The 24,569-nt window shown below is 39.7% G+C and overlaps 1 protein-coding gene across 3 annotated transcripts in view; it reads right to left on the bottom strand.

The window, feature by feature from the left end:
• zmym4 (zinc finger, MYM-type 4) overlaps positions 1-24,569 on the bottom strand; it is a 36,655-nt gene that overhangs the window by 8,313 nt on the left and 3,773 nt on the right. For all 3 annotated transcript variants that reach the window (XM_017693206.2, XM_017693216.2, XM_037535407.1), the window contains exons 2-19: positions 21,904-23,097; positions 21,071-21,178; positions 18,883-18,938; positions 18,581-18,748; positions 16,734-16,809; positions 9,952-10,204; positions 7,150-7,327; positions 6,812-7,024; positions 6,231-6,381; positions 5,852-5,967; positions 5,467-5,685; positions 4,733-4,883; positions 4,438-4,613; positions 1,884-2,094; positions 1,619-1,783; positions 1,475-1,509; positions 576-720; positions 379-491 (exon numbers count right to left, since the gene is read on the bottom strand). In XM_017693206.2, coding sequence (XP_017548695.1) covers positions 379-491; positions 576-720; positions 1,475-1,509; positions 1,619-1,783; positions 1,884-2,094; positions 4,438-4,613; positions 4,733-4,883; positions 5,467-5,685; positions 5,852-5,967; positions 6,231-6,381; positions 6,812-7,024; positions 7,150-7,327; positions 9,952-10,204; positions 16,734-16,809; positions 18,581-18,748; positions 18,883-18,938; positions 21,071-21,178; positions 21,904-23,086 — 3,717 coding nt within the window. In that variant the 5' untranslated portion in view covers positions 23,087-23,097. The remainder of the gene's footprint in view (positions 1-378; positions 492-575; positions 721-1,474; positions 1,510-1,618; positions 1,784-1,883; positions 2,095-4,437; positions 4,614-4,732; positions 4,884-5,466; positions 5,686-5,851; positions 5,968-6,230; positions 6,382-6,811; positions 7,025-7,149; positions 7,328-9,951; positions 10,205-16,733; positions 16,810-18,580; positions 18,749-18,882; positions 18,939-21,070; positions 21,179-21,903; positions 23,098-24,569) is intronic.

The following is a 24,569-nucleotide window of genomic DNA, read 5'->3' as shown; positions in this document are numbered from 1 at the left end:
TTCCACAGTTGTTAGCTTTCACAATATGTGTTTCGGTCACAACAAACATTGTGAACTGGGAGCAATTTCTTAGTTGGACTGAGGCAAATACATGTAAATAAAAGTTCTGAATCTTGATTGGTGCTATAACACCTCCACATTGTAGCAGTGAGTGAAGTTTTTTTGAGCCCATGGTGTTTCTAAAATTAGTTGGGACCTAAGAGGTATTAACAGCTATAAAGCAAGATAGTGAATCAGTTCATTTGGCCACTTTAGGTGCGTACTTTAATAGCTATATACCATGAACAAAAAGTAAAATGTAATGATTATGAAAAAGATAACTGTTTGTGCACATTAAAATAGCACAGAGTAATATCTACGACATTATAAGCAGCTCACCGGTAGAGGAAGTCCTACAGCATGCGCTGTATACTGTGTGTAGAGGTGCATAGGTACAGGAACATACACTGGCACTGGCAAAGGTAACACTACCACTTCAGGCAGGGTTTTATCTACAGGAAAAAAGTGTGTAAGTACTCAAAGTACAATAAGCGTCCTGAGAGTGTTTTGTATTGAAAGACAATTATGATGAGTACCTGTCTGGATGTTCACATCACATGTATTGGGTTTGCAGGATGTGCCCTTGTTCAGGCTCATGGGTTTACACAGCAAAGCTTTGTTCTTCAGGATTCTGGGTGGTGGAGCAGCAGCTTGTTTCACACCATCCGTCTGTGTGCTAGCCTAAAAAGTACATGTTGCACACCCACTCAAGTTCAAGTTTCAAGCCAAAAAAAATGTGGATATGCTGGTCTTAATGGTCCAAAAGGAAAGATCCTTTATTCAATCTTTAATTTATATTATTATTTTTTAAAAATCATATTATTTAAAATATTATATATATATATATATATATATTCGGGGGGACCACCGAATAACAAATCCTGACTTTAAAAAAAATGGACAAAGCGTTTGTGTCTTACTGTTACAGTGGGCAGTAGGAGACTTACATATGCATTATCATGCAAATGGTCAAGTAATCATCGAGAAGGTATATTTTAATTATTTGTGATTTCTTTTTTAAGGGACACATATGAAATTGTGGGGTGATGACAATAGTCAATATTTTCATAAAATATAAACATTTATACCATGTAGAAATTCCAAGTAGGTCCACCTGGATTAGCATTATGGACGAATATAACATTAATTTCTGCAGAGTTACTAACACAGTAACACAGTAAAGCTGATATTTTAGCCCAGCATGGCCGAACATTCTGCTCTTCCAGAGTTTAATAAACAGGTCACCAAATATTGGTCCAATGCCAATATTTACTTAAGCAAATATTGGTCAATACAGACACATTCCATTGTGCATCCCTTAATTATTATTTTTTTCTAATCTAGTAATCAAGTTTTACTGATTAATAATAACAGCCCTATCACACATCCAAACAAGAGAAAAAAACATTCAGATGCTGTCTCTATGCACACTTACATGTCCCATCAGCTTCACACAAGTAGGAACAGTACCTGAAACACAAAAGTAAAACGTGAGGAGAGATAAAAACAGAGAGACTTAATAGCATCAACTAATACAGCTTCTGGTGGAAGCAGACAGAGATAAAGGGAGGAAAATTACCTTGCAGGGCAGTACTTCCTAGGACATTTGGCTGCCCGCTGGTAGTGTTAGATAATGATATAACATTGGCAATAACAGGTGTGGCCTCTTTTGTAACCAGTGATGTCTGCGTTGTCATAGTGTTGGGTCCTCCAGGTTGGAACACGGGTCCTATGGAGATTGGACCTGCACAGATGAGGACAATGAAAAATGAGAAACCGTGCACAGACACATAGTGGCTGCTGAGAGAGGAAAAAGCTGTGATTAATGTTTTGCTGGGTCTTACCCTGTGCGACCGCAGGCTGGGCAACTGCAGGCTGTGCGACCACAGGCTGCGCAACTGCAGGCTTGATAGCTTGAACAGTGGCTGTCGGGTTACCCTGCAGACTACAGAAGTACATCAGACACTGCAGGCTACAGAAGTGCTTCATCTCTCCTAGCCACTTTACAGACTCCACCATCTTCTTGGCTCGCTTACACGTGCTGCACTTAGCCACCTGTGCAGAGTTTTAAGGAGAAAGAAAGTAAATCACACTAGGCTATTTCCATTATTTCTTATCAAACAAAGTCTGTACTGTGCTGTACTGTAAACTATTCTTTTAGGATGGCATGTGACCCCATACTTCGCAGAGACCTGAGGGGCGTGGTGGCTAAGTGTTTCTAAATTTTTGATATACACAGTAACTTTTTCTTTTTCAGTCCTCTAGGTTCTAGGTATTAACCAGGTAAGTGTGAGGTACAAACTTTGGTGTCATGATGGGTATCCATCAGGGTCTTGGTATTAAGTTTAAATGGAACATGGTAAAACACCTGAGAAATGCATAACAATTCAGAGTAAAAAGGTGGTAATTACAAACATGCACATCATTTCACAATAAAATGATCCGTTTAAGCAGAAAATCTCAAAGTACTGCACAGTAATATGCGGTAATTATACAGTATATAACTATATATATATATATATATATATATATATATATATATAGTTAGGACGAAATACAAAGATATTACCATTTTTTCCTATTACATGGTGCTTATCCCTGATTTAGCCTGCAAATAAAAATTATTGTACAATATTGTGTTGCACAGCTTCTGAAAGCAGAGTTAATTCCACTGGTGCTACAGTTACACCAATGTAAAACATTCTATTCAAATTAGAAAACTGAAAACTACTGATTTAATGGTTTAACAACAATTGTTACAGCTTCAAACTACATTGTCACTATTACATAGATACACTATGTCTTATAATGGAGTTACCTGGAACTTCAAATACAATATTAAATTTTACCAGGTAAGTGTTGTAAAAGGAAATGGTATAGATTATGATTTTACTTTGTTCTTAAAGCTTTTTTACTCTTCCCTAATGTAAACTGTACTTACAATCTTGTTACCCAAAACAACTACCTAGTAGTTAGTTTGTAATTCACACTTACATGGTCAAATGCCTAGAACTTAAGGGACTGTATAAAAAAGGGCTACCTACTTTACATGCTGGATCAAGTAAACACTATTTCCTTCAGAAAGCCTGGTAAACCACCTTCACAGAGATAGAGAACCTAACTATGAGGCTGAAATTTGCTTATTTAAATTTTTCACCTTAAAAGCTGTTCTAGAGGCAATATTTGCCTAATTACAACCCATTACAAAGAAAAACAGCCCAGCAAAGACTCTCTTGACTATTCCTGAGCAGCAAATTGGTAAGAATTGAATGCAAAGTGTTCACAGGCTTGTAGTGCACCCCCCCCCCCCCATGCTGACATTCAAATACGCATTTAGAGTGTCTGAATAGCACAGTTAGATGATACTCTCTCTGACCAAATTAAATGTAATGGTATGTCATCATAATTAAGGAAGAATAATCAATACTTTGCTGAGGAAGTGAGAGCTGCATTTTTCTTGTAGTTTATTTTTTTCACTGAGGTCCAATTATGACAGATGTGATTTTATGTACCTCTGGAGTGTCCAATCTTATCCACAAAGGGCCAGTGTGGCCGCAGCTTTTCACCTGATCAGCAGTTTGAAGACTAAAACCAGCTAATTAAACAAGCGGAATCAGGTGTGCTCCAGCTTGATTTGAGTGAAAACCTGCAGCCACACCAGCCCTTCGTGGATAAGACTGGACACCCCTGATGTACCTAATGCAGTCATAATTCATTTTTAGGTGATCATTATCGAACCTCTCGTTATCCCTTACAATTAATTAGGCTGTTTTTGTTACTTTAAGACTGCTATATGTAAATGACCTACATTCAACAAGCAGTATGAGGCTAAAACATTTCAGTGTAAATATACAGGTCTAAATAGGCAGATAAGTACATGTGTTGGTTTTTGTGGCATCACAAAAACAAGGACTTGAAATAAAGCCTAAATTGCTATATATGGACTGGGGAGTGAACAGTATGGGAGATGGACCAAAGAAGAAGAAGAAGAAGAAGAAGAAGAAGAAGAAGAAAAAGAAGAAAAAGAAGAAGAAGAAGAAGAAGAAAGACAACACAAGGTGTAGACCACAGGGCCTATTCAACTGCCCCACAGGGTCTTAACTGCAATAAGCTGAACCCATGTTGGCATTTGTGCAGCATTAGGCCAACTGGCTGCATATGTACGCATACACATTTCAGATTAATCCATGTTCTCATCTGTACCCTTAATGTGAGGTACTCAGATACTCATTGCCTGCTGTTTATTCCAGTGTCAAATCTTAACAAAAAAAAAAGGTTCCCAAAATGAACAAATGCATATGAAAATTAAGTCATTAATATGTATTGTGTACTGTTCTCTGAGCAAGAGAAACAACTACTTATGCAGGTTTTTCCTTTAAAGCACTTTGCAGATATTACCTGACAGAACAGCAGAGTGTACTGAGACAAACACTCATTTCCACAGAACTCCTCCTGTTTCCCAGAAAATAAACCGACCACCAACGTCTGAGAGGTGCTGTTGCAGTAGAGGCAGTTTCGACAGTGTTTCTTCCCCCAGCGTTTGGCAAGGTCATGCTTGTAGAGTAGCTTGCACCCTGCGAAAGCACAGGTACATTTACTTCCTGCCACACAAACTCCAACATTTCAGATCTACATTGGTGAACTTCAAATATGGAACCGTAGAACAGCAAAAGTAGCATGTGCATGGCTTTACCTTCACTACAGAAAGAGCAGTCAATGTTGTTAATCCTCTTTATCTCCTTCACCACCTTGTCGATTTTGCAGTAAACACACTGTGCCATAATGTAGTTGGTCCTCCTGAACTCGTCAATACAACCCTTATCACAGAATGCATACATCTTTCCCTGGAAAATCAAACACAATTCAAACCCAGCAGAGTTAGAACCAGGAGACTGTCCTCTGTTCAGGTAAACATTTATACATCAAATACATGTATAGGAAAACAGTAATCATTTTTTTAATTGTGAGCGTGTTAAAAGTGTATCTTCATGAATTAAAACAGCAGAATTAAAGCACTGTTATTCACATGTATAATTCTGAATGTCACAGTCTTTACTGTCTGATTCTGCTTATCATAGCCTGATGCTTTTTTCTTTATAGCCAAATGCCCAGAGGCCATTTAAAACAGCCTGTTTTGCCTGATGTATGCGAGCGGACATGATTTCACTTTTTTGATAAATGTAGCCAAACATATTTTAATTATTGAATATTCTGTCAAATATTATTCCAAATATTTGAATAGTTTATAATTCATGAATTCAGGCTATGTTCATCAGGTTTTTTTTTTTTAATGTTACACAAATCTGAATTCCTTTTTTTAAATTGAGAACTGAGGCACTTTCAAATATTGGTGGCTTTCCCCTTTAAATTCTACATCTCATTAACAAATTGTGTCACCTTGTCTACTTTTGTCCAACAGGGTAGTACCTTAAAGTCCAGCAGTTCAGGCTTGCGGAAGAAAGCGCGCTGACACTGGGCACAGGGAATTTTGGTCACTGCTGGAATCTGAAGAGCTCCAGAGGAGCTGGGCTCTGCGGAGAAAGGTTTGGTGGAGGCAGGCTTTGAGGCAGACTGGGAGAGAGTGGTGCTCAGGGATGGTGATGCAACATTCAGCTGGTTTTGAGAGTTTGTCTTATTAAAGGAGTCCTAACAGAAATGAAAAATAAAACAAAGAATAAAATGAGGAAGATGATCTATAAAAACTGTAAAACAACTGTAAAACAGAAAGAGAAGTTTAATTAGCACAAACGACTGGAAATCAGACAACAAAGTCAAGTCAATTCAGAACGTTCTGGACAAATGTGAACAGTACCTGAAAAGATACCACACAACTGAAGGAGCAGAAGTTGCGGATAGTACCATCCGACATGGCGAGGTGGTACTGAGGCACTTGAATGAGCTTACAGTTGTTGCATTCCACTGCAACACCTTAATGCAGAGGAAAAGGGAAAAATTAGAATCAATAAAAAAATCAATGAAGACTAAGAGGCTGCAAACAATCTACATACAGTTTGAGATGCAGTGTTACAGATAATAACTTTGTCCAAGATGCTTTAAAAAAATGTGCCACATCATGAATCATCCTATTCAACTGTTCAATTTCCTAAGGTTATGATAAAAGTATGAGGACAGCTCAACAACAAGAACAAGACTGAAACAACACAGCCAGAGAATCCACACAGCTACATTACCTGATGAGCTGACCGTCTGCACTTTGTATGCAGTCACACATGCAGAGGAGCAGAACAGCTCTCTGCTGCCCTCTGAGTTTGGGCTCTCCACCATGTCTACCATGGCATGATAACCTCGACACACTGTGCAGGGGACAGGCTTTCCATACTTCTACATATGAAAAAGACAGATACATAGAAACAGACAGACAGACAGAAAGTATAAACCTCCAAATACATAAATAGTCTGAGTGTGTAAACCTCTGACATTATTATCATTTGATTACGATTCTTTAGAAAATTACAAAAATAAAAACAAACAAAAAAAGAACAAAAAACACAAATGTCTTGATGAACTATTCTCAAAGTAGATAATGAAAACTAAGATTTTAGTTTGACCAAAAATAACACGTATTTGATTGTATGTTATGATAATAATAACCAAATCAATGTCATCATAATGCACATCAATTTTTTTATATAACCTGCCACCTGTAGAATGAGGCATTATGTAGTTAACTGTGATTTACTGCATTTGTCTTATTTGCCCGCCCACAATTAAAAATTGTGACAATCATTTATCACAGAACGATAAATATTACCTTTTTGAAGGCAGTGACGCAGTTCTGGCTGCAAAACTTTTTAACAGCGCCGTCTATAACCAGAGTGGGACACTGGCCATCTCCGCCATAACAGTAGCCTCCACAGTGGACACAGCAGTTCATGGTCAGCTTATTGGAGGCTCGAAACTGATTGAAGCAGGCATCACTGCACAGTTTATGGACACTGCCCAAGTAGTTAACCTCATGTCGAGTCTACCAGAGGAGAAAAAATAAAAGCTGTTACACAAGACAGCCATTCCTTTCTTCAACACAGAGATTTTTAAAGCAAGCCATCATTCAGAGCATCACAAAAGGGCATTAGGTGCTTTCCTACTTACAGGGCATGCTTTTTGGCATATGCTGCATTTTGTGCCGTTATGGTCAGCACTGAGAGCAGAGTTTGCACTGTCCCTCTTATAGTTAAAGGCGCTGAGGCATTTCTGACTGCAGAAGTCCTTCATGGCCCCTGCTGAGTCCACTGGGGCAATGATGACATCTTTTGGGTTGGGAATCTCCCTGAAAAATGGAGAACACAGTGAAGACATTTTATTTTGCTCTAAATGATGCAATAACTTTGGTTCAGACTTAAACCAACCTCAGTGCTAAAGGCCTTTACACAACATACATCAAGAAAACGTTTCAGAAGGTATCTTGCACACCTATCACAATTTCTCAGATGGGAAATATGTACCATTTTATTAGGGACTAACATGGAATTGTGGGCTGATGCAGACAATGGCAAAATCAATAGATAAACATTTCTAAAATAATTCTTAACTGGGACTGGATCAACCAGCAATAGTATTACAGAGAAATTATTTTTGTAGTGCTGCAAATGCACAATTAATTAGCGAGAAACTCTGAAGGGAATCAAAACATTTGTTTTATCAGCTCTATGTTTGAACCATCCATGATCAGTCCTTATGTCTGGTAAACATTTTTGGCAATTTCAGTTTTTGGCAACAATTCTTTTCTTCAGTGAAGCAAAGACACACATCACATTTCTCACAGAGGGTGGTGGTTGCACTGACTTGCAGACTTTACAACGGCAATTTCACAGGTCAATGTGCAACTTGGTATGAGCAAACATTATCTGAACTCCAACACAAACTTGCTGGGTGGTGGTGTTGCAATAAGTGATGGGTGACCCCTTAGTAAATGCACAAGAAAGAGGCTATTGGCAACCTCTGCTTGGAAGCTCCTTTGTTTCGGAAGCTTCTGAACATCAAGTAGTCTGCGGTCACGGCAGTAGATCAAGCGTGCATTAACAGGGCCTAACGAGATGGTTTGCCAGAACAGGCAGAGGTACTGTGACTGCACGTAGTACTTGTAGTGCCCCATGAATGTGTTGTACTCCTTCATGATGTATGGCCTGTTGACCTCCACGCTTACTTTGTCTGATTTGCTCCAGCGTCACACTTGGTCTTGGCACAATTGCACAGTAGGATGAGATCAGTTTAACAGGTTTGTTGTTTGACCACTTGACAAAGGCAATGCTTTCTTCTTTCTCCACCCTGGCAACGATGGATCCTCTGCTTCTTTTAGCAAGACTTCTCTTCAAGCTGACAACCGGCCAAGCAACTGCCATGGAGTGATCCTACAAAGTACATCTATTGCTGAAGAAGCTTGAGCAGAAAAAAACACTATCAGAAAATACTTTATAGTTTTGCTTTGTTGAGTGTTTCACACAGCTGGAGCGCAACATCACCTCCAACGCCAAGTTAGGTTTTCTTCCCAGTGCCACCTTGACAGACCACACAATGACAGAGGACTCCCAAAGAAGAGCAGCGGCCCCAAATTTCTCCAAAGGGTGGGGCTTTATCTTCACATATTGCCTTGCTGGACTGAGTGTCCCTAAAAAAGGGCACCATTTGTTCATCAATAGACTTGTGCTCTTCTTGGGTGATATCTAGGCATTATTTGTGAAATATATCAAGCTATGGACAGAACTTCCAACACTTATCCTCTTCTTGTCTGTTAAACAAATCAGTGTTTTCAGTGAAATGTAGACATGACAGCAGGGTCTGAATGGTTGCGTGACGTGCCGTCAGCCACCATGGGACACCTCGTCATTTTCCCAGTACATACCATTTCCCAGCAGCATTTGGCAAAGAGCCGTGCGCAGGTAAAGGCCAATCAATATTTCCAGCTCTTTAGCAGGGGTGTTAACATTTCTGTGACATTCAGATTTTTGTACACTGTACAAATTTGTTCATTCCATCAGTAACTCAAGCATTTCTGCTATTATGAACTTTCTGAAATACTCCAGTGGAGTATAAAGATTGTCTAGGGGTGCAGTCTTCCTTTGAATGTGCACTCAGGGGTTTCAAAAGGTTTCTCACCAGGAAAGTTATTTTTGCAGACGGAGGCTCATGTTTGGTTTCGGTATATCTACATCATTTGATTCACTACTGTCTGAGTCTTTGCCTCTGGGAGTGTAATCAGGATCTTCGGGGTCTTCATCTGAGCCATCTTTACATCCCTCAAGATCACTGTCATGATGAACCAAAATGGCAGTGTGCTTGACTAGTGCAACAGACAAAACCAGCTAATTTTAACATGTGGTTTTGTTTCTAAAACCCATTTAAAAACTGAAATGCTGTAACGTTTCCTATTTTAGTGTCCAACCTTTGCCTTCTTTTCAGGAGACTTGCTTTCAGTTTTTTTTTCAAAGAAATCTGCAGAGACATTTTCAAAATTCAGTCTTAGAAATTGGTTACATTTTCTGCTTCTGCTTTGATCCAAGTAATCCACATTCAGTGATCAGGATCTGGACTCTGTGGTTGTGTGTCCAGTGTTCTGAGGACATCAGTTGCTTCTTTGTATGATTTGCAATTTTTTCTTCTTTTTCGTCTATTTCCTTTCTCCGTAATGGCTTCTTAACAGGCAGAGGTCATTTCAGACCCACAGCTTTGTGTTGTTTTCTCACAGTGGAAGAACAGACAGAAACACCTGGGGATTTTTCAGTTTTGGTGGTCTACCAGGGGAGTCATATTTTCTCTGTATCTTTTAATCATTTTTAGAACTCCAGTTATATACAGTAACCCAGTGATGTAACTGATTTTGCACAAAGAAAGTGTTATTTAGCACTTTGTTCTACAGAGCAGAATACAAGAAATAGAGCAATAGAGGAGACTCACTTGAGGCAGTAATGGCAACTTTTTTTAAGGGCAGGCTTGACTACCAGGTCGGTTGCTGTACTGCAGAGACACTGTGGCGAGCAGAAGAGCTGGGGAGAGCCCTTACGCTGGAATGCTGTTTGGCCCTTAAGGAGAACTTTCTTACAGCCCGAACACACTACGCACAAGGAGCTGGCAGGAGTCAGGCCAGAAGCAGATGAGTTGGATGACGCCTTTGCTGAGGTGCTCACAGCTTGAGAGCCTGTGCTAGACCCTGTAGAAGACACAATGCACAATACAGCTTGTCAACATTGACAAATACTTTTTGATAGGACTGGCCTGAATAATATGAACACTCAAGCATGCATTTGTTATGCTGGTATTTGTTTCTCTATTTAGTATTCAAAAACTTTTTAAAACCACAAAAAACTGCAGCAAGGGCCTTTACATAGAACAGTGATTGTTAATACATGGAAAATACTTAGAAATAAATATATTTGAGCTGGTTTAGTTGAATGTATCATGAATTCATACCAGATGTCAACTTGCCTCAGAGCGCAATACACTGAAATGCTTTGCAGTTTGCCAATGAAGCTAAAAAAGGAAATGCTTCTGAAAGAAACCACATGTGGGAGCACTTAAATGCACTCTGCAAAATTGGAAATAAGACTTTGTAGTTTCATGAATCATCTCAAATATGAAAAAAGCGTAATGATCCTTATCAGAGTACTGTCCAATATACAGCGTCTCGAACTCAGTTAGCTCCATTTTCTCATTTATTTTCTACTTAAACAGTTTTACAGCAGTTTTATTAAAACAGCAGCGCATGTCAAGGTCAGGGATACATATGTCGGTTAACGAATAATTCTTGATGTGTTGGAAGCTATCCCATTTGGTCTGAACCAACAGAAGGGCTATTCTGGCACAAATCACAGAAATATTTAATGATGATTATGGAAGCCATCCCATGGGAGATTAAGGCAGACCTGCTTCCATTTATATCACGTTTACAGCTAGGTAAGTGCATTTTGTTTACCTGGGAAAGCGATGGCACCAGGTTGCACCATGGGAAGACGACAAGCCAGTGGAGGGAGTGTGATGCTCTGAACAATGTTCTGCTGGGAAACGCTGGATCTGGGTAATCAGGTTGATGTCAATCTGACACCACATAAACACTGCGCAGACCAGGTACACCACTTCATGGCAATGGTATTCACTGATGGCAGTGGCCTCTTTCAGCAGGATAATGCACCCTGCCACACTACACACACTGTTCAAGAATGACTTGAGAAACAGGAGGAAGGCTTCAGGGTGTTTCCCTGACCCTCAAATTCCTAGATCACAAATCAATCGAAGATTTGCGGGACGTGTTGAAACAAACAGTGCGATGTGTGACAGTTCCACCTCACTTAAAGGATCTGTTGCTAATGCCTTGGAACCAGTAACCACAGGGCAGTGAACTGTTTTAGTGGCACAGAGGTCCAACAGCATATTAGGCATAATGTTTTGGCTCATCTGTGTAATTTAGAACACTACAGAAAATGTGAGATCTGAATGGATCTTTATAAAGTTTACGTTTAACTTGCGCTCAAGTATTTAAAAAAAAACCAACAGGTTTCCACATCTGTTGGGATTTTGTCATGTTTCACTCTGATTAGTCATTTGTATGTTTTTGTGTTTGCACTTTCATGAAGTGGGTTTTATCAGTCTGTCATAAAAAAAATTGCCCTCTCTGCAAACAATCTCTGATCTTTTCAGAGTGATACAGTCGCTAGACATTGGAGTAGAAGCTCACAGCATCATACAGAAGTCAGTACCTTTACTTAGCGAGCATAATTACAACACATTCCATTGCAGTTACAGTCTTGGCAGGCTTTTTATTTTATTGCTCCGTTTTAAAACATTAGATTATGAAAAGGTATAAATATGTACCTTCCCCTGAGAGATTATACACATATACATATATATATATAAAAAAACCTCCTAGGACCCGAACTCTTGCATGGCTTGCTCTTGCATTTTTTATTTCTCTTTGTTATTTGGGCTAACTGGCACCTCATTAGAGTAAAAACAAAGAATTATCTTTTTACATGATGTAGTTTCTGAGAAAAATGATGTCCACATATGAGTTTAGTTTTATATTTCGATAGAACAAAATGAAGTTGCAATTAGTAATGATGTGCAAAACATTTATTTTGTGCCTGAACACAGCAGCATTTTTTGAGTGCAAAACAAAAGTACAAACAACAATTGTGTCCATTTGAGCTATAAGGCTCATATGTAGTGCTGCTTCAACAAGAAGACAAAGTAAAAAACATACATTTTTGTATTTACTGTTCTTATAAATTTCTGAACAATTGCATGAACATTGCATTTCATTTACATTCCAAAACTGCTACTTCAAACGTTTTTTTTCCCCCTATGTGTGAAATGCTGTGTAACAGTTGCGATCTCCCTGTAAGCACAGGAACACCTTGCATGTAACACACCGCACTCGAGTTTTCCCTGAACAGCCTTTTGCTCTGCAGCGCGCTGCATTCTTCATGTTTACCATCTCTGGCAGATGTGCATTGGCCCTCCTACGGAATGAGACATGGGGCACCGCCTTCACTGGACGTTTTTTCCCTTGGACTAACACGTCTGGGTCATCCTGTTCTGAAACGTCAGAGCTGTCATTGGCATGCTGAGCCAAGAAGGTCATGGCCACTTCCATTCGAAATTCAAGGAACTGCATGATGTTCTTCTTTGGCGTGCCACATGCAGTCAGGTCTTTGTGGTACAGTAGCCAGCTGTTGGCTAAAGCCAAATCTGTAAAGTGCATTAGCATCCGCAGTGTCCATTTCTTTGTACGGCCACTCATGCGATAGTAACTAATCATTCTATCGGCAAGGTCAACTCCACCCATCTTGGAGTTGTATTCACGGATGATATTTGGTCGCGAGATGGTCACATATTGTTTCAGCTTTTTGTCCCATCTCTGACAGTTGTCTTCTGGCTCTCTAGCATGAACAGAAGACATCATCAACACTGGTTTATTGTCATACCATTTCACCACACAAATCTTTCCATCCTCAGTGGTAACTTGTGCTGAGGTACCTCTTCCATCCTTTTTCATTCTTTTGTCAGTTGGTAGCTTCTGTACTGCTGCAGCGACCCGATTCTTCATAACTGTACCAGTTACATACATCTGCTTCTTCAGCATGTGTTCCATAACTTTGACAGATGTGAAGAACCGATCACAGTAAATGTTTGTATTAGGATGCAGAGTTTGAGACAGACGCTCTATCACCAAGCCTCCCAAACCCAGATCCCCTGGTTGTTCAACCTGCTCAAGGAGTGCATCTGCACCTTGATAAATTTCAAAGTCCAGCACAATACCGTCTGCTGTTGCACAAAGAAAATTTTTCATGCCAACTGGATTTGGTTTCATTGGCAGATATTGTCGCCATGGACAAGCTCCTGTGAATGCAATCATCTGCTCATCAATGGAAATGCATTGTGGTCGATCCTGAGATTTGCAGCCTTTCAGAATGCGGTTCAGAAATGGCCTCACCTTCCAGAATTTATCACATTCTCTGAGATCCTCTGGAACATCATCATCAATGAGCACTTTGAGTGATTGCCTCAGTCTGAAGAATCTGTCACGTGTGAACTTTTCAGTGATAGCAGGGAATTTTAAGGTTTTAGACCAGTACATCCTGATTGCTGGATAAGGTACGCAAGACATCAAAATACAAGCACCAAAAAAATGATACATTTCATCAGTTGATGTGTTGAGTGGGGCCCCATTTCTAGCCAGTGATGTAGCATTAGAACAATCTGCTACCATTTTCATTAAATCTTTATCAATATACTGTTCTATGTAGTCCAGTGGGGTCCAGTTCTCTCTGTTCTGCACAGTTTCCTCCTCATGCTCAAACTGGGCTTGATTTGGTGTTAGTGGAGAGGCCCTCCATCGCATCCCACGCCCTTCCTTGGACTGTTCTTGATGGCTTGGTCCTGGTGTTGTCTCTTCAGGGACATTGTTTGAGATATCAGCCTGCTCTTGCTGTGTTCGACGTCTAGGAGTGCGTGATCTGGCAATGTCACGATCTGAACAATATCCTTCATATTCATCACGGTGACGTTTACGTCCCCTGATAAGCTGAGAGGGCTGTGGAATGGGGTCATCACACCCACTACTGTCCTCCTCACTGCTGCTTAGCTCTTGTTGTGGGGGTTGATATTCAGTATCCCCCACGAGATCATCAGTGTCTGACAAATCTTCCACCTCTGAGTTGTCTCCACTAATTAACTCCAGTAACTCCAGTGCTTGTGATGGAGAATAACGCTCTGGAAAAAATAAAACATCATGAGAAAAAATCTAATAAAAAAATATGTAGATTTATTTATAAAACATGCTATATCTGCTTGTACTGTAGTAAACTATTTTTCTACCTAAAACATCCCAAAATACAATGTCATTCTCACATTATGTTGTTAGCATATATGACACCCTGTCAACTAAACTAACTAAACTAAGTCCGCAAGTCCACATATGTGTACATCATGTTTAGAGAAATGGTAAATCGTTAGAGTTGCTAAGTTTTGTAAAATCTGACATTCATAACAAACGTTGAACGCTTTTATACATATCTGAAAAAGAATCAGACACAAAATCTGATCAATTTCTTTACCTGGTCGACGTTTGTATTGGGAGTTCCCATCCAAACTTCTGGGTGTGTTGTCAGCCATCTTGAATCAAAACTGTAATGTGTTAAACTCTTCAGCCACCACTAGGTAGCAGTATAACGTCCTCGTAAGAGGACACCAGGCCCTTGTAGAGCAAAATTTTGTGTTGCGGTCTAGACAACCCAAAATGTGATGTCCACGCATGTGGATGGCAGGTCCTACGAGGATATATATATATATATATATATATATATATATATATATATATATACACACACACACACACACACACACAGGGGTTGGACAATGAAACTGAAACACCTGGTTTTAGACCACAATAATTTATTAGTATGGTATAGGGCCTCCTTTTGCGGCCAATACAGCGTCAATTCGTCTTGGGAATGACATATACACACATATATACACATATCCTGCAGTGGTCAGAGGGATTTTAAGCCATTCTTCTTGCAGGATAGTGGCCAGGTCACTACGTGATGCTGGTGGAGGAAAACGTTTCCTGACTCGCTCCTCCAAAACACCCCAAAGTGGCTCAATAATATTTAGATCTGGTGACTGTGCAGGCCATGGGAGATGTTCAACTTCACTTTCATGTTCATCAAACCAATCTTTCACCAGTCTTGCTGTGTGTATTGGTGCATCGTCATCCTGATACACGGCACCGCCTTCAGGATACAACGTTTGAACCATTGGATGCACATGGTCCTCCAGAATGGTTCGGTAGTCCTTGGCAGTGACGCGCCCATCTAGCACAAGTATTGGGCCAAGGGAATGCCATGATATGGCAGCCCAAACCATCACTGATCCACCCCCATGCTTCACTCTGGGCATGCAACAGTCTGGGTGGTACGCTTCTTTGGGGCTTCTCCACACCGTAACTCTCCCAGATGTGGGGAAAACAGTAAAGCTGGACTCATCAGAGAACAATACATGTTTCACATTGTCCACAGCCCAAGATTTGTGCTCCTTGCACCATTGAAACCAACGTTTAGTATTGGCACGAGTGACCAAAGGTTTGGCTATAGCAGCCCGTCCGTGTATATTGACCCTGTGGAGCTCCCGACGGACAGTTTTGGTGGAAACAGGATAGCTGAGGTGCACATTTAATTCTGCCGTGATTTGGGCAGCCGTGGTTTTATGTTTTTTGGATATAATCCCGGTTAGCACCCGGACATCCCTTTCAGACAGATTCCTCTTCCAGCTTCCAGTTAATCCTGATGGATGTGGTTCGTCCTTCTTGGTGGTATGCTGACATTACCCTGGATACCGTGGCTCTTGATACATCACAAGGACTTGTTGTCTTGGTAACAGATACGACAGCAAGACGTGCACCAACACTTTGTCCTCTTTTGAACTCTGGTATGTCACCCATAATGTTGTGTGCATTGCAATATTTTGAGCAAAACTGTGCTCTTACCCTGCTAATTGAACCTTCACACGCTTACTGGTGCAATGTGCAATTAATGAAGATTGGCCACCAGGCTGGTCCAATTTAGCCATGACACACAATTTAGCCTCCCACACTAAAATGACAGATGTTTCAGTTTCATTGTGCAACCCCTGTATGTGTGTGTGTGTATATATACACAGATATATATATATATATATATATATATATATATATATATATATATATTTTTTTTTTTTTTTTTTTTTTTTTTTTTAGGTACAGAGCTGGACCCTAAAATCATTGTTGTACCATTGAGGGTACATTTACATTGTTTGTACCTTGATGAGCAAAAAATGTACCTGCATAGAACCCCCTGACAGTGTAAGGCAGACTGTGTGGAAACACCGACTAAAGTGGAAGCATGTCTAGTCTGTAAGATAGACAACTAAATGCTTTATTGTTGTTTTAAAGGGTGACTTTTTTTAGACTAAAATGCCGTTCCAGTCAGCCCTACTTTGATAATAAAAGACAAACATTTGCGCAAGCATAACTTTAGATAATAATAATAATAATCATCCATCATTTTAAAAATGGACAAAACTTGGCATGCTTTTATAAAGTGATGCTACAATGACACATTTCCAAGATTAGTTCAAAATCTTAAGAAATAGCTCACTGCAGAAGTCTGTATTTAACATTGGACGACAACTTCTCATTTTCATACCTATAGGTGCAGAATTTCTCCCAACACTGAACACTGCGCTGATCTTGAATTCATCTTCTGATCTCTGGCCACATTCCTGTAGTTACGACAAATACATCACAAAGAATGTCAAAAGAATGATCGAAATAAATGCAGTGAAGCTTTGAATTAACACTTAATTTGGAGGGGTCCTTCGTAGATGATTAATAAACTCTTAACAGTGTTCTAATAACACGTCAACTACATATCAGTGAAGTAGCAGTAGTGGAGCATCTGAATGAACTGAAGTAAATATCTTGAAGATGTTCTGTTGACACATTACTTACATTCAGTAGTTTATCAAACGAAAATATCCACTATATTGACAGCAAATGCTTGTTTCAAGCATTTTCTTAAAATAAGCAAAATTATCAACACAGTAAAACATTTTCACTTAATTAACAAAAGAAAAAGAAAATGTCTACAACTTACAAATCTTAAAATGAGATAATAGATATATTTATTATATTTAAGATCATTTCACTTGCCAAGATATCATATTTTGCAGTGTGCTCCTCTCCTTGTGCTGTATAGCACACAACAAACAAAGCCACCATGCAGGTACAACTCACAGGGGTGATAGTGGGAAAAATCCCTGAGCCTGAACTTTTTTTCTCTGCTCAGCAGGTGAGCAGGGTGGGGGTGCTATGTATGCGACACACTTAACACATAACTTGTTGGCCCCTGGGCGCAGATATATGTCTATGTATAACCCTGATCTTCATTACTGTCAAAGAGTTTTTGCTTTTGAATTCGTCCCTTCAATGATAGATTGTGTTGAATTTTGTTGAAATACATGAACAACATTCAGACATGAGATAAACAAACCCAATATAAGCCTATATTTCAGAAGCGTGTGCAGATTACCAGAACTGTTGGGACTAGCAGGCCTGCTCAGGAATCCATACCTGTTTTTAACTAGTCACATACCTTATTGCTTCTATAGCACAGGAGACTACAGATACTACAGCCATACCAAGAACGGTCAGCAGGTGGCAATAACAATACTCCAATACTCCAAAGTAAACTAGGAATTGATTAGTAGCCTAACCATTGACTAAGTGACATAAACAAGGACACATTCATTTCTTTTAAAAATATAATAGCAAACTATGCACCATTTATTTTAAATATTTTGAAACAGTTACAGTGCAACAAACTCATAAATAATACTACAGCCCTAAAATTACTATTCAGTTCCAGTTCCCCAGGCTTAATATAGTTGTGTTCCATGGCTGACTTTATACGTTTCGCGTTGACGGTGGAAAAAAGTTCGCACGTGTATTTCCCGGGATTTCCTACTGAATCTATCAATTTGTTTGGTCAAAGCAAGTCCCGCCCCCCCTGTTTCTGACTGGCTTATTGGCTAGTAGGCTAGGCCTTGGTGTTGGTTACAGTGAAACCTGCTCATGTCAGATCAAGAGAAGTGTCAGATCCTATGGTCAGATCACGAGGCCAGGGGTCGGCAACCCGCGGCTCTGGAACCGCACGCGCCTCAGCTTTTGAAAATAATTAATTTAATTAACGTATATTATTTTTGAGACTTAAAAAAATGTTCGGGCGGAAAATCACAAACGTCCGGTATTTAGTTTCGGTTCGCTTGACTGACATGTCGGCGTCGTTTTAATATATTATGTGGCTCTCACTGAAATAAATTTCCAATTATTTTGCTTTTATGGCTCTCTGAGTCAAAAAGGTTGCCGACCCCTGCACTAGGCGAACCTTTTTTTTTTTCCCTCGCAGACACGTCGGTACGCCTGAAAACTATCAGGCCTGAACTCAACCTTATGCACAGTTCTCAGCTGAAACAGTGTGAAATACAAACTCACTTCACTCATGTCAGGTTCATCCTTGACCTTTCCTGTTGGATCCTGAGGTACAAGAGCTTGATCATATTCCTCATCCATAGGCTCATCTTTAACCTTCACAGACAGGACAGTGGAACTGTCAAGATCCATGCTCTCCTCTTCCTCCACAGGCCAAACAGAATGCACTGGCTGGGGAGAAATAAGAAATGTCTTGAATAAGCTGTGTATACCTGCATGCGCACACACACACACACACGCACGCACACACACACACTCCTGTTGGATCTAATTCACTTATAAGTAAATGCTGACAATATACTCACTGTCTGTATAGAAGACTCCATCATCTCATCCTTCAACTCCTGAACTGTCTGGTTTTCTGGTGGAGAAGGTCAAATGTTTTGAAATAAAGTACAAGGAAAATCTGACATTACACAGCAACAACACGCACGTTATTTTTACCAAGCCTGAAGGCTTTGAGGACAATTCTTGCTACCCTTGAGATCTTCAGACAAGACTGGCAAAAATGCCACATCATCTTTGCTTTGTTTGTTACTTATTTAAGTTAATTATAATTTTGTATTTGCAATAATGTATTAAACGGTTGGCTCTAATGCTATACACAACACATATAATGCTATGCACAACAGAGGCTGTGGCTCTCTGGCATCGTCTAACATGGTCAGTAACATTCTAAACACTAGTTTTTGATCTTCCTTACGATGTAGATATTCTTGGTAACTAACAAAAATCTTTTGTTTCATAAAGATCCTAAAGTGGTTTTCTCCAGTTATCCGAATTTTATCGCGAGAACCTTGTCTCAGTTCTACTTGCAAAATCCTCTTCTTCATGGTGTTTTACAGTCTTCACCAATCCTGTTCATGAAGATTTACCTTTCTGCAGAATTCAGCTCCAAATCTAAAGTCTAATCCAACTAAATAAGCAGACATAAGATCTGAACCAGATTTGTTCTAACACTTTTGAAAGTGAGTTCACTTCCAAAACATAGATGTCTATGGTTGGTGATTTACTTTAAAGTCTCCATAATATTAATTTTTTATTGTCACTGCTTTCCCTTGTAGCCCACTTTATATATGTATGTATGTATGTATGTATGTATGTATGTGTGTGTGTGTATGTATGTATGTGTGTGTGTGTATGTGGTCATCATTAAGTTTTACATAGTCATACTTCAATTTCTGTCCATCCCTTCAAATTAAACAGGCTGTTCTTGTTACTGTGCATTTCAGACAGATATATCAGATATGTTAGTGGAGCGTTTAATCGTGTTTATATGTAAGTCACAATTTCAATTAGCTCAGTTCTCAGCAATGTTGCCTTAAGATTTAAATGGAGAAAATGTAACATAACAGAGGTTGTGAAATGCCTGTAGATGAATTCGACCAATCAGAAGCTACACAACACCAATGTTTCTGTATATGTGGCATCATAACCATCACAACTGACAGTCACTGCACAAGCTTGCCAGGAAGCAAAAAAAAAGTATGTTTAAAAAGTATAAAAGTAAAATTTTTAAAAATTAAAAAGTATATTCTGGTCTTCTTAGCCAAAACACAGGGCTGAAAGATAATTTATAGAAAATTATTGTATGTAAATTGCAATCGAAATATTGGACACACAAAAAAAATCGCAATTATATTTTCACCCTATACATGTACAGAAGCTCTGTTCTGACTTGCTACCCTGTATTGGGCCTCATTCAAAACGCAGCACAGGCTGAAACACACAAAAGAGTGTGTATAAACTGTGTCTTCTGCAAAACAGTGTGTCTAAACTGTTGCACGCTAAATAGCTGAACTTAAATTAGGCTGTTTTGCAGCTTAGTTTTCAAATTAAGGACTGTTTGCTGAAGGGTTAGTGAGCAATGTTTACATACTACATCACAACTGTTTAAAAAAGTGAGGAAAATCAGTTTTCCTTTAATTCCTTTAACAATGCTACTTCACCTACTACTTTTTTAATACTACTTTACTTTTTAATACTAATTTTTTATATATATATACTTTTACTCTCTTGTTCGTTTGAAAGTGCATGCTTTAAAAGTACACAAAATTATCCACACTGGCCCCAAAAAGTACTGATTTCTTTTAAAGAGACCTATCCAAGACTGTAACTGTCTTTCCAGCAAAGTAGTCTTTGAAAAGGCATCTGGCGAGTCTCAGATTGTTATCCTTTGAGCAGTTTCTTCAGATGTCTGCAGGATTCTTCCAAATGCTTTGTACACTTCATGATCCCATTAATAAACACAATCTCTCAAACCACACTGTAGAAAAACAGAGTCGGACTTTGTCTTCTCTATGGAGCCTGGTTGGAGTTTGTCTACAGGCTTTCTCCACATAAAGGCTTGTTTTATGTTGTGCTAAAACATATGAAGTGACAAAGACCTTCAGGAATTGACCCATGGTCAAAAGGTAAAAGTTTTCAAATACTTTTTGGGGCCAATGCATGAAAATGACCTTGGTGTTATTATACTGTCCTTACTTGTTTTACCTGATTTGTTAGACGACATGTCTTCGGATGAGACTTCAGAAATCAGAGCCTGACTGTCAGAGGGCTGCAATTCAGGCTGTACTTCTTCAGAGGGGCTTTCAGCATGGTCTTTGGTTTTAAAAGAAAGAAAAGAAAATTCACACTCTATTTCAGGTTACAGGGGAAAACTACCCTCCTGAAGACACAAACCATTTTTCTAAAAGCACTTCAGTAAGGATCTAGTGGTAAAAGCAGGACTGGGTCTTGAACTCTATACTTTTATGGTACCAACAGTATTACTCTAACACTAGAGTATTAAAACATCCTGTGCTATTCACTACTTAAGTCAGTTTTAGCATCCATGAGCCAACAGGCATCTTCAACCCAAAATCTAGACTGCTGATTGTTGTCTTGTTTGCATTGTAAACATACTATTAATATAAGCACCTCTTGATTACTCTGCAATACATTACTGTCAGTAAATACACCTACTCCCAGCTTCCTCAGACTCATTCCTACTTTAAATCATACCTACTTTCAGTTAAACAGCAAACCTGAAGTCTGTACTTGAAAAGAAGGTATTGAAAAAAAAGTAGCATTCAGGAATCAGTGTTAGAATTAAGGTATCTGTATTGGTTTTAACACTGAAAATATTTTAACAAAACCTCACCCTGGGTAAAAATAATGTGAGTATCTTGTGATACCTGGAAGACTGTACTCTTCTTTAATACTCCAATAAACAGTATCTCCAAATTCATTGTAAAGACAGATCACCTTTGGAAAAGAGAACGACACTGTTCCCACGTACCAGGCTACAGATACAAACACTCCCAAATTAAGCTGTTCACCCTCACCAGTGTTCAAACAGGTTTCCGAATCTTCCAGGACACTGACTTGCATCTTCTCTCCCGTGTCATCAATATCCATTGGGGCTTCAGCAGAGTCACCCTCTATTGTCCTAACTGTCCAATTTTCTTCATTTGCTTCTTGTACGACAGATCCGGCTCTCGGCTCCTCATCTTCCTCTAACCTCTCCTGTGCCATTTCCTCAGTTCCACTGTGTTTTTTGTTTTTCTGCATCACCTCATTTTCTTTTGATCCCTCCTGCTCCACCTGTTCCAGTTCAGTCTTCCTTTCCATCGTGTTCTCCTCAGATTGTGTGGCCATCTCTGTTGGCTCTTTATGCTCCTGTGCATTCTTTTCCACCTTTGTCTCATCCATGATCTTCTCCTCTTCTTCTACAGTCTTTCCTTCACACTGCCCAGAGTCATCTCCCTTCACATCTCTGTCTGTCTCTGCTTTCTCCTGCTCTTCATCTTGTTGACCATGTCTCTCTTCCTCTTCCATATTCTTCTCTTTTGGATTTCGGTCTTCTTCTTGTTGCTTCCCCTGATGCTGCCCAGCATTCCCTCCATCCAAATCTCTGTCTGCCTCCTGATCTTTAGGTCTTATTTCCTCCAGCTGCTTCTCCCCTTCCTCCTCCTGATCAATATTACGCTTCTCCTCTGCCATGTTCTCATCGCCAAGTTTCCTGTCTTTTGACTCTGGCTGTTCCTGCCTGCTCTCCTCATTCAAAGACTGTATCTCCACCTCTTGTCTGATGCCTAGACCATCAGGCTCTTCCTCTTCTTGGCTAATTTGATGTTTCTTCTGTTCCATGTTTTCAGATTTTCCGTTTTCCTCTACTGCCTCCTGTTCATGCTCCATCTGTTGGTCCTCTTCCTGCTTGTTGTTTGTGTCTTCTTGGATCATCACCTCCTGAATGTTTTCTCTTGCAAACTTGACATTACCCTCTTCCTCCTTCTGACTCCCTTCCATCAGGTTCTCTTGGGAAACAGGTTCTTCTACTGCAAACTGAGAGGAGCTCTGGCTCTGACAGTCTGACTTCTCCAGAACAGGAGAAACTTGTACATTTATTTTGCCATCGGTGCAACTGACATCATCTCCACTGTGACGTCCAGTTGAGTCCTCTCCAACCTGCGCTGTGCCCTCCATCAGCGTACCTTCTTCTTTGGGATATTTAGGGGAGTCAGACATCTCTCAGAAGTCTGAAAGACAACATATACCATGCATTTAAGATTTAACACAGCAATTCAGCACATATCTCTGAGACAGAGACTCAAAGAAAGAAAAAAAACTACAGTACTTAGTCATATTAACCTTGTTTTATTTCCCCCTCCATATTACTTTAATAAATTAATAAAAAAACTGGTAAATGTATAATGATAAGTAGAAAACTTTTCATATGAAGATTGTGGTAGTTGAATGATGTGCAGTTTCAGGTAGCGGTGTATTGGACTATAGTTGATCCGTATGGATCCCCCAACAGTTCGGCATGCATGTGAACTATGTGAACTGTCCATTTGCACAAGATGTTGCTGAACACTATAAACAGTGTGTGCACAACAAGATCCTGCAGCGTCCCAGCCGGTACTACACGTTGACTTTCAACAAAGATCGCAATCAAGTGTTGTATATCACATCATCCAGATCTTCATCAGCACAGAGAAGTAAAAGGAAAAATCATGTGTCATTCAGACCTGCAGTATTTTACTGTCCTACACATGTTCACCATTGTTTTTGGGCAGCGGCAGCATGCTTTGTATGTTGTCTCGAGCAGTGTGCTACTAGAAATATGTACACAAAAAAAAAATAAACCACTCTCGTGAGACATTTTACACTTGCAAAAACGTGCACCATAATCGAGTGTATTCTGTATATAACTCCACGCAACAAACTGCTCGAGAGAAGCAGCAAAATCTGACCCTTGTTCAGGAGTGTGTGTCACTTTTACATAGTAGCAGCAACACCGCTGGTGAAGCAGAACACTGGGAGGGAGAAACATGGTGGGAGTGTATTTTGTATTTGACCAATACGTGAAGGAGCTGTTGGCCGTTCATACTGAGAATGTCACGGCCTGTTTACTGGTACTTTGTGGCAGATGTGACCATGCGCATCCCAGTAAGTTGCCTATTTTATTTAAACACTGCACATCTTCTCCTTATTTTCCCCCATCCCTGAGGTAAAAGGCAAAACAACATTTTCATTTAAGGCCATGGGCAAAAGTGTCTGCTTTAAGTGCTCTTTAAGTGTTTCAAGTAATAAATGGAAAGCAAAGTAATATCTGTCTCCCCATTTTTCCACTGATCAATTTTCAGATCTGTGACTCAAAAAGATGCAATCTGAACCATGAGTTTTGTGATCTGATGCACCCCCAGCTACAGGTGTTTGAAACCAGCCCAAAGTAGCTTTTCTTCAGTGTTGTATGAGGGACTATACAGAAGGCATCCTTGATATTGACTGGTCGCTGGGCATAGAATGTGGTACTCTTTCATGGGCACTCAGCATAAAAGTGGATGGTTTTTAACTTAAAATTCATGGTTTAAAAATGCAAAGCGCAATGCGAGGGCTACGGGAGGGCTTTCAGTCACAGTGTGTGGTGCTTTATGGACAACAATGAAAAGGAGCTCAATTGAGAGTAAGGATGCAACAATATGGGAATTGTGGGCCACAGCCAATA

Source organism: Pygocentrus nattereri, chromosome 27, assembly GCF_015220715.1.
Source record: "Pygocentrus nattereri isolate fPygNat1 chromosome 27, fPygNat1.pri, whole genome shotgun sequence".
In the NCBI taxonomy this organism is placed as follows: Eukaryota; Metazoa; Chordata; class Actinopteri; order Characiformes; family Serrasalmidae; genus Pygocentrus; species Pygocentrus nattereri.
Note: the sequence above shows the minus strand (reverse complement) of the source record. Positions and strands in the feature narration are given on the sequence as shown.